The sequence below is a fragment of the Cibotium barometz genome, chromosome 6, assembly GCF_041138505.1.
Source record: "Cibotium barometz isolate CiBa-2024 chromosome 6, ASM4113850v1, whole genome shotgun sequence".
Taxonomy (NCBI): domain Eukaryota; kingdom Viridiplantae; phylum Streptophyta; class Polypodiopsida; order Cyatheales; family Cibotiaceae; genus Cibotium; species Cibotium barometz.
Window position 1 is genome coordinate 2,385,830 of NC_141051.1, and position 11,080 is coordinate 2,396,909.

Consider the following 11,080-nt stretch of genomic DNA (forward strand, 5'->3'; position numbering starts at 1 on the left):
ACCTTATAGAAATTTGTCGTTTATCGTTGCCTTTGCTTGTTAACAAGAGCTTTAGAACTTGACATATGAGAATAGAGTCTTCTAATACCTCTTCTTACGATTGAAATCATCCAATCATCTCCAAGCTTTATCTCCTCTTACTTGTACTGTGACTCTTCTCTGTTTCTAAGGTCTATGGCAAAATAGCCTTCTTCTCTTTACAGGGCTACGGCATACTATTCTTTCTCTAAAAGAAAAGCTATGGAGTTTTGGTCTCTTCCTTCGAAAGACCATAGCAATCTAATCTTCTTCTCTAAGATATTAGATAGATACTTATCTCTTAATAGAACTATTCTTATCTTCTTATTTCTTTTAGGATTTTTGGAGCTAATATTTTTATTCTAACACTTTCCTAATGTTTCTAGCCTTATTGTCTCACTCTTCTCTAAGTGCACTCTCTTTCCTTCTTGAAATCTATATTAAAAGAGACATATACATACGTGGCTTGGGAGGGACCTTACAATCTCCCCCACTTAAAAGATTCGAGATGTCCTCATCTCGCAAGCTGGGGTAGTATCTAAGCAAATCCTCCTGTCTCTTTCAAAGTGGTGTCTCCATCTTCTTTTATCTAAATATTGTTCTTAAAGAGTCATTTATTTCATGTGCTTGGCTCATTTTGTTGTGCCTCCAAAAGGTCTATTATTCTAAAGTTAATTGGCCTTATTATCCTAAGTTCATGCATCCATATATCTCTCAAATGCTATGAACCTTCGAATTCCTTATTCTATACCCCCATGTAATATGGTACTTAATAAATTATCATGGAAAAACGTAAGGGAATCAATTCTTTACGCAATCTAACCTATGATAGCAATTTCATAATCTTAGTATCGTCTTGTAGAATACCTCTATTCATCATGCACATTACTTCACATGAATCTTGTACCAATCATCTTCTATTTACTTATAGAAATACTTGTTGAATTCGATTATCTTTAACCCTGTTATCCTTGTTTATTGACCTATAGAAATACTTGTTGAATTCGATTATCTTTAACCCTGTTAACCCTGTTTATTGACCTAATTTTTGCTCTAGCTCACGATTCCTTGTAGCCAGGGGTGGGCTTGACGTTCCTCCTGAATTAGGGGACCTCTTCTTGATTAACATGGAACGACTCATGTCCTTCTCGACACTTTCTATATAAAAAAAAACTTTATCATAGTCTCTGGCTATAATTATGGCTTCTGAAATAGAGGATGGTTTCACATTCTTGATGAGGTTATTCAAAGGTAGATTAAGCTTCCAAATGAATTGATGGAGAAGAGTTACCTCATCCATCTCTGGAGCAAATCGGAGAAGTTTAACAAAAGTTAACAAAAGTTTGGTGGTATTCTTTTAGGGTCTTCCTTTCTTGGGTTAGCTCCAAAAATTCATTCATTTTATCCTCTCGAAATCCTAGAGGACAAAACCTTTCACGAAGGTGTACTTTCATGGCATCTCATAATTGATTCTAGCTCTAGTGGACAACAGTGCTTCCAACTAATTTTACATTTCTTACGATTTTTAGACGCGAGTTCATACAAGCCAAACCGGCTTTCTTATAGTTTTCCTTTATACCGTCGATGATCTAGAATTCGGCCTTCCAGCCTCTACATGCTGGGCAAAACCCTATGGGACCATACACCTCATCATCGTCAGCCGCCGCTGGCGAGGACTCAAGCTGGCCTGTCGCCCTCTCAGGCTCCATTGCTCGATCCTCCCGCCCCTCAGAGAGATGTCTGCGCACTAGGGTGGGCTAATTCACCGCACTAGCCTGGGCCCTCAGAACTAGGCAGCATCACAATCACTCGCCTTAATCGGAAAACCTCATTCTCCCAATGGTATGAGGGATACCATGGGCCAACTCCGGGCCTTACTAACGTCTCCGCCGTCCGGCTATACAAGCACATAAGAACGAGGCAGCGTCAAGGCACGGAGAGTTGTACCTGTACCTTAATTTAACCAAGATAACAATCCATTTACTCACTAAACCAATAGGACTAGAATCTATTTTACCTTCTTAAGAAAACAATCCTTTTCACAAATATTTTAGCATTTCAACTTGAGATTGTGATAAGACATTCTTTATTAAGGCATATGCTATTGCTTAAAAGAATACAAACTTTAAATAGTAAATCAATCAAATAAATCACTATTAACAAATTAATAGAGAAGCCGGGGCCATACCTCAACCCCTAAGAATGATATATAATTGAAAAACAAAATATGTATATACCTTATAGAAATTTGTCGTTTATCGTTGTCTTTGCTTGTTAACAAGAGCTTTAGAACTTGACATATAAGAATAGAGTCTTCTAATACCTCTTCTTACGATTGAAATCATCCAATCATCTCCAAGCTTTATCTCCTCTTACTCGTACTGTGACTCTTCTCTGTTTCTAAGGTCTATGGCAAAATAGCCTTCTTCTCTTTACAGGGCTACGGCATACTATTCTTTCTCTAAAAGAAAAGCTATGGAGTTTTGGTCTCTTCCTTCGAAAGACCATAGCAATCTAATCTTCTTTTCTAAGATATTAGATAAGAATGAAGGGATATATACATCTCAAACTCTAGGATTACAAACAGCAAATTGTTTTGGCCATAACTCTTTGATTAAAACTTAGAATATGGTCATATAACCAGTCAAAAGAACGGGAAGGCATTTGATCTACAAGCTGACGCGGGCAGAATAGGCAAAAACGTCTGTATATAGCCACAAACGTGCCATCTTTAGAAACACGTTGTTTTTTCACATTTTTAGTATGCATGGACTCTAAATGTGTAAAAGTACTCTAAATACGACCTCCTATCACCTAAATTCGAATTTCTATTTTCGGAGATACTTATCTCTTAATAGAACTATTCTTATCTTCTTATTTCTTTTAGGATTTTTGGAGCTAATATTTTTATTCTAACATTGTTTCTAGCCTTATTGTCTCACTCTTCTCTAAGTGCACTCTCTTTCCTTCTTGAAATCTATATTAAAAGAGACACATACATACGTGGCTTGGGAGGGACCTTACAATCTCCCCCACTTAAAAGATTCGAGATGTCCTCATCTTGTAAGCTGGGGTAGTATCTAAGCAAATCCTCCTGTCTCTTTCAAAGTGGTGTCTCCATCTTCTTTTATCTAAATATTGTTCTTAAAGAGTCATTTATTTCATGTGCTTAGCTCATTTTGTTGTGCCTCCAAAAGGTCTATTATTCTAAAGTTAATTGGCCTTATTATCCTAAGTTCATGCATCCATATATCTCTCAAATGCTATGAACCTTCGAATTCCTTATTCTATACCCCCATGTAATATGGTACTTAATAAATTATCATGGAAAAACGTAAGGGAATCAATTCTTTACGCAATCTAACCTATGATAGCAATCTAACCTATGATAGCAATCTAACCTATGATAGCAATTTCATAATCTTAGTATCGTCTTGTAGAATACCTCTATTCATCATGCACATTACTTCACATGAATCTTGTACCAATCATCTTCTATTTACTTATAGAAATACTTGTTGAATTCGATTATCTTTAACCCTGTTATCCCTGTTTATTGACCTAATTTTTGCTCTAGCTCACGATTCCTTGTAGCCAGGGGTGGGCTTGACGTTCCTCTTGAATTAGGGGACCTCTTCTTGATTAACATGGAACGACTCATGTCCTTCTCGACACTTTCTATATAAAAAAAAACTTTATCATAGTCTCTGGCTATAATTATGGCTTCTGAAATAGAGGATGGTTTCACATTCTTGATGAGGTTATTCAAAGGTAGATTAAGCTTCCAAATGAATTGATGGAGAAGAGTTAACTCATCCATCTCTGGAGCAAATCGGAGAAGTTTAACAAAAGTTTGGTGGTATTCTTTTAGGGTCTTCCTTTCTTGGGTTAGCTCCAAAAATTCATTCATTTTATCCTCTCGAAATCCTAGAGGACAAAACCTTTCACGAAGGTGTACTTTCATGGCATCTCATAATTGATTCTAGCTCTAGTGGTTAGATTGACAACAGTGCTTCCAACTAATTTTACATTTCTTACGATTTTTAGACGCGAGTTCATACAAGCCAAACCGGCTTTCTTATAATTTTCCTTTATACCGCCGATGATCTAGAATTCAGCCTTCCAGCCTCTACATGCTGGGCAAAACCCTATGGGACCATACACCTCATCGTCGGCCGCTGGCGAGGACTCAAGCTGGCCTGTTGCCCTCTCAGGCTCCATTGCTCGATCCTCCCGCCCCTCAGAGGGATGTCTGCGCACTAGGGTGGGCTAATTCACCGCACTAGCCTGGGCCCTCAGAACTAGGCAGCATCACAATCACTCGCCTCAATCGAAAAACCTCATTCTCCCAATTGTATGAGGGATACCATGGGCCAACTCCGGGCCTTACTAACGTCTTCACCGTCCGGCTATACAAGCACATAAGAACGAGGCAGCGTCAAGGCAGGGAGAGTTGTACCTGTACCTTAATTTAACCAAGATAACAATCCATTTACTCACTAAACCATAGGACTAGAATCCATGTTACCTTCTTAAGAAAACAATCCTTTTCACAAAGATTTTAGCATTTCAACTTGAGATTGTGATAAGACATTCTTTATTAAGGCATATGCTATTGCTTAAAAGAATACAAACTTTAAATAGTAAATCAATCAAATAAATCACTATTAACAAATTAATAGAGAAGCCGGGGCCATACCTCAACCCCTAAGAATGATATATAATTGAAAAACAAAATATGTATATACCTTATAGAAATTTACCGTTTATCGTTGCCTTTGCTTGTTAACAAGAGCTTTAGAACTTGACATATGAGAATAGAGTCTTCTAATACCTCTTCTTACGATTGAAATCATCCAATCATCTCTAAGCTTTATCTCCTCTTACTCATACTGTGACTCTTCTCTGTTTCTAAGGTCTATGGCAAAATAGCCTTCTTCTCTTTACAGGGCTACGGCATACTATTCTTTCTCTAAAAGAAAAGCTATGGAGTTTTGGTCTCTTCCTTTGAAAGACCATAGCAATCTAATCTTCTTTTCTAAGATATTAGATAAGAATGAAGGGATATATACATCTCAAACTCTAGGATTACCTTGAGGCTACTTGCTGTCTTCTTACAATTTTCTCTGTGTAGAGACCCTGACAGAAACAGCAAATTGTTTTGGCCATAACTCTCTGATTAAAACTTAGAATATGGTCATATAACCAGTCAAAAGTACGGGAAGGCATTTGATCTACAAGCCCACGTGGCCAGAATAGGCAAAAACGTCTGTATATAGCCACAAACGCGCCATCTTTAGAAACGCGTTGTTTTTCACATTTTTAGTATGCATGGACTCTAAATGTGTAAAAGTACTCTAAATACGACCTCCTATCACCTAAATTCGAATTTCTATTTTTGGAGATACTTATCTCTTAATAGAACTATTCTTATCTTCTTATTTCTTTTAGGATTTTTGGAGCTAATATTTTTATTCTAACACTTTCCTAATGTTTCTATCCTTATTGTCTCACTCTTCTCTAAGTGCACTCTCTTTCCTTCTTGAAATCTATATTAAAAGAGACACATACATACGTGGCTTGGGAGGGACCTTACATATTTAAGTATTATATTATTGTGAAAGTTATATTATTTTCAACAAGAACACTATACTAGTTTGCCATGTTGTCATGCAGATCTCGCCAAAATTGTTGACACATTCCCATGAGATCTATAGCACAATCATGCAAAACCAACCTATTGTGCAGGCAACATCAACTCATCTTCATCGACATATTTTGAGGACAGAATCTACATAAGGAAGGGGGGCATGTTAACCCTCGTTGTTGGGACCTCTTAGCTTTCAATGCCACTCCATCATTTTCACCTCTTTTGACCATGGGAATCGAAAGTTTGAATTCACATTAAACACTTATAATGTATTATTTTATGTGTATGATCATCACCACTTGTATATTAAAGAAATGGCATGGGATAGCTTAATTAAGGGTATTAGCGAGTATAAGTTTTACACTAGTGTAAGCGGTCTAGGAGGCCTAGGACCTAATTTGTAGCTTTGGTTGCCTAAATGGTGTAAAGCCTAAAAACCAAGGAGATAAGGCAAAATGCAACCCCAACCCCTCATTCTCTCTTATATTCTCCTATGTCAAGCAATCGAGTGCTCTTCTTCTCTACTCTCTTTTGCTTGTCTATCATTTGTCTTGCTTGATTTGAGCTCTAGTGTACTTGTCTACACGTGTGTGTGTGTGTGTGTGTGTGTGTGTGTGTGTGTGTGTGAGTGAGAGATTGAGTAGGAGGGTGGAGCTTCTCTTGTGCATGACGATAACGTGGAGGTCATTTATAATGCTTCCTATAAGGATCGAGGAATCCAAGCATTCACAAGGTAAGTGACATATCATGGCCATGCATTATTGTAGGCAACGCCATGGTATATTGTTTATTATTATGGTATATTGGGTACTCAATTTTCAAGCATTCACAAGGTAAGTCACATATCATGACCATGCATTATTGTAGGCAACACCATTATATATTGGTTATTATTATGGTATATTGGGTACTCGATTAAGCTCTTATGTGCTCTTGATGGTGGTTTAGCAATTCCCCATGACATTAGTTGTGCACCTGCACCTTTCTAATGGTGTTAGGGACACCCACTAGTCTACATTAACTTTTCATGGGCCTCATTAATTCCACCCGTCTACATTGACATACTATTCATTGGCGTTCGCTAGAGCATCGACTCTAGCCTCATACATATGCAATCCCAACATACACCTTTGGGTACCCCTTCGTGAGTTTTCGTGTTTTCATTTCAGATCCTAGTAGATGGGATCAACTTTCGAGGTGGGGGAGCACCCCCTACTTCCATGGTCTACACTCTTGACACTCTTGACATGGGGGACTTTCTCTCAATTCATTTTTTAGTGCATGGAGGATCCACTTTCTCGACACATCATACAGATCCTTGGGCTTAGTTCATGCTCTATATCGACACATCCTTGGCATGATCCTTTCTTCTTTTTGGGCTTCATTGACCTTATCTCCTTTTTTTCTCTTCCCCCCTCCATTTTTGTACTTATTTCCATCTCATCTAGCCACATTCGTGGGACCGGAAGTGCATTAGAGATGGGAGGATGTTAACCTCTTTCCATTCACCATAGTCTAGCATTACATACCCTCTCCACATGATGGTTCACATGCACATGTATTTCATATTAACCCCGTTCCATACACCATAGTCTAGCACTACATACCCTCTCCAGATGGTGCATATGCACGTGTATTTGCATATCATTTTGGTGCACATATCCTATATTTTCCATAAGATACTTGGGTAACATTGAGCTTCATGTATACCTTTTTGTGGACTCACCTATGCTTGCCATGTGGCACTTGTGCATATGGGATTACCCTACATTCTACCATATATAGAGAGCATGGGTGAGGGAGAGCTCGCTTACCCTCTAGCCCAAGGTATGGAGTCCCTCTTGTGTTCTTTCCCTTTGAATAGGATTAACTTTACATTCTACCATATGTAGAGAACATGGGTGAGAGAGAGCTCACTTACTCTCTAGCCTACATTCTACCATATATAGAGAGCATGGGTGAGCCCAAGGTATGGAGTCCATCTTGTGTCCTTTCCCTTTGAATAGGATTAAGTATTGTGCTCCCCTCTCTCATCTTAGAGGTTGAGGTATCTCCTTTTATAGGGTTTTGACACGGATCTAAATTTTCGAGGAAAATAGAGTTTTAAAGAAACTTTTCAAGAATTGATTAAATCAAATAACTCATCAAATTTCGCATGCTCAACATATTCAATACTTAAATGAAACACAAATGATACTTAGCTCACAAAGCATGACTCCCAGATTGGGTGCAATCATCCCCCCTCTTGTGTGTGGCCTATCCTCACACATGAGTATTTATGGATTACTTTATTCCAATTTGGGCCTTAGCCTCCAAAAATATAAAAAGGTGTTTTTTCTTGCACGACACTCTCTTATGCTCAAAATAGAGTGCCCATAAGTTGAGGCTAGGGTTTAAAGCATATTACACTTTACAAAATATTAAAGTTCAAGTCTATGCTTGATAAACTAAGGCTTTCCAAATAAATCAAAATGTGCACAAGCTAGTACATGTATATCCAAAGCTTATTTACAAAAATAGTGTGCCAAGTAATAAATTTGTGTAATTTCTCCTCAATCTTTGGAATCCTCTTCACCTATAAAATAACCAACAATAAATTGGTGAAACAAATATTCCATAAGTATACAAACCATAACCACACACATGTTTGCCAGGCGTAAGTAACACATGAATCACCCTTCCATACAAACCAACTGAAACAGACATTGGAGGCCCCAAACATACGTCAATATCCACCAAACGTATTAATATTTATAATGGCATCACCCATGATATTAACATAATTTAGCTTGATGCAAAGATAATCCAAGCGTCCCCGAATTAACTAATAGGGTCTGAAAGCCTTCCAAGTAGAGGTATTTAGGCTTTTGATATTGACCAAAAGGAATAGTATGACATATATTAATATGTATGAAATAACCTTGGATGTTTTTAGTGGCATGTTATTTCCATGATCATGATTTGTGGAATTTTAATTGGTTTACAAATCATGACATCTATATGTGTATAAACACAAATGCACTATCTAATGGTAAACCATGAGTGAAGATCTTATAGAAGATTCAAGCGATCACCACAAGAGTGTCTTCAAAAGGTGATCAGTTGTTCAAATAGTCGACGGCGCAAAAAATGCAAGTAGACTAGAATCAATTATTACACATAGTTAGTGTGGATACCAAAGGGATTCCATAATGAAGTATCTCTATGGGTATGCCAAGTTCATAAGGGTGGCTTACATATAACATGCACAACTCCATAGTGCACTACATATACTTTCTAAAAAGGTCCTTGTTGAGTACTATTAAAGCTATGCAGAGGACTTGATTTGAGTCATGCGTTCAATAGAAAGCCATGTACAATTGTTGAAGCAATTTTTACATGTCTAATTCAAAAAATTGTATGCATCTTGCTCGTGGACAAAGGACGCCTCCTACCACGACAATCATGGGGAAAAAAATATATTTTTCGATTTATTCCTTTATCCAAAGCAACGGTACACAGATTGAAGATTGTCGACAATATTTGGACATACGAAAAAAGTTAACAAACTGAAAGTTTGAAATAAGGAATAGCTAACCAACAAAGAAGGATACTTTGAAGGACAAGGATTCCTATAAAGAAATAAGCTAGTATATGTGCAAATTAAATAACAAAAATAGGGACACTTAAAAGGACAATAGGGATTCCTATAAAGAAATTCATTAGTGGCTTGAACAATTGATATAAGCAATACAATTTGTAGGGGAAAACTTCTTTATGTTTTAAAAAATGTCATGACATTTATGGATTACCCTAGTGGAAACACAAACATGAGCATTATGAAAAGTGCACTATTAGTTCTTAATGTGGTCACACCAAAGGTGGCCCTCCTTATATGTACAAATCAGAGCAAGGTCATACATAGGCCCCTCTCCCACCTTTGTGTGCGATGGGGTTCTCCTGTCAATGCATTTGAGACCAACATCGCCATAGGCTTTTGAGAGGTGGTGGGGCTCTAAAGCACTTTCTTTAATAGGCGGCAAAACTCAAGTTCTATCCAAGGCACTTTCTTTATCAGGTGCGAAAACGATGCCGTTCTAAACTTTAGCTTTTTTCTCGTTGTTAACAGCAGCAGGCTATGGCGGCGACCCACCATCCTCCTGGCTTCTACAGCTGCTTCCACTGCCGTAGCCACCTTGCTTACCACCATGATCTCATCTCCAAAGGATTCCAGGTTCTCATGCATTTAAATTACTTGCTGCTGCTCGCATGTTTCCGGCTTGTGTTTTGGCTCTTTGGTTTTGAGAGAGAGATCTTACGTAGGGCTCATGTGTTTGCTGTGGATTCGGAGAAGGGGAGGAGCGGGCGCGCGTTCCTGTTCGGCAGGGTTGTCAACGTCTTTGTGGGAAGGAAGGTGGATCGAGAGCTGAGGACCGGGCTTCACACGGTGGCTGACATAAGCTGCGGCACGTGCAAGCAGGTTTTGGGTTGGAAGTACGAGAGGGCTTACAACGAGACCCAGAGGTACAAGGAAGGCAAGTTTATCCTTGAAAGGGCAAAGGTCTACACTGAGGATTGATGGAGCACGCGCGCGCGCGCACACACACACGTGTTCTTCATGTCTCTCTCTCTATATATATATAGAAAAGATGAAGTGTACGAGCGTCTCTCTTATACTACCCAACGAATTGGCAAAGTCCAAGCTTTTACGTTTTTGGTAAATCCTATTGTTTCTTTTGCATTTTTTGGTAAATCCTATTGTGTGTGTATATATATATGTGTGTGTGTGTGTGTGTGAGAGAGAGAGAGAGAGAGAGAGAGAGAGAGAGAGATAACCTTCTTCCTTCTTTTTTTCTCCTCCATCCTCCCCCATAGCAAGGGCTTGCACAATCATTTTGCACATCTATCCACCCCCCTCTAGAGAGTATGGCATCAAGATTATAGAAGAGCATCATTTTCTATGTATTGAAGCATTTTATAAGATGGCTCCTCATAAACTGAGGGCAAATGCCCTCATTTTATAAGATGGCCCTCATTTCCTATGCATTGGAGCATTTTATAAGCTGGGTCAATGAGGGCAAGATGCCCTCATTTTCTATGTATTGGAGCATTTTATAAGACGGGTCCTTCTTATAAAATGAGGGCCAGATGCCCTCATTTTCTATGTATTGGAGCATTTTATAAGATGGGTCCTTCTTATAAAATGAGGGCAAGATGCCCTCATTGAAGAAAGCTCTTCTACAACGTGAATGGTCTAGGCGGTTTGATAGTAGACATATTATTGCTTTAAAATCATCAAAGTTTACTTTTTCCCAAAAGTAACCTCAAAAAATTATTCAAAAGATCCGATCTATGCTTTTATCACAATTGTAACAGATTATAGAAGTGACCATGAAGCAAAACATCACGTTTTTGCATAATTTCTTTGGTGCA

At 38.3% G+C, this 11,080-nt stretch overlaps 1 protein-coding gene across 2 annotated transcripts; it reads left to right on the forward strand.

The window, feature by feature from the left end:
* The first annotated feature begins 9,522 nt into the window (after positions 1–9,522).
* Positions 9,523–10,369, forward strand: LOC147637341 (protein yippee-like At4g27745). Of its 2 annotated transcripts, none has more exons than XM_086798850.1 (3): positions 9,523–9,654; positions 9,777–9,881; positions 10,002–10,369. In XM_086798850.1, the coding sequence occupies exons 2-3, from the start codon at positions 9,786–9,788 to the stop codon at positions 10,224–10,226; spliced, it is 321 nt and encodes a 106-aa protein (XP_086654976.1). In that variant the 5' UTR covers positions 9,523–9,654; positions 9,777–9,785; the 3' UTR covers positions 10,227–10,369. The 2 variants fall into 2 exon arrangements, with proteins under 2 accessions (XP_086654976.1, XP_086654975.1); XM_086798849.1 differs by having other exon boundaries at positions 9,546–9,651.
* Positions 10,370–11,080: the final 711 nt, after the last annotated feature.

Excerpts from the sequence above, each read along its gene's own strand:
- LOC147637341 (XM_086798850.1), top strand. The coding sequence starts at position 9,786 with ATGGCGGCGACCCACCATCCTCCTGGCTTCTACAGCTGCTTCCACTGC. Across the intron at positions 9,882-10,001 it reads TCATCTCCAAAGGATTCCAG|GGGAGGAGCGGGCGCGCGTT; the intron begins GTTCTCATGCAT and ends GATTCGGAGAAG.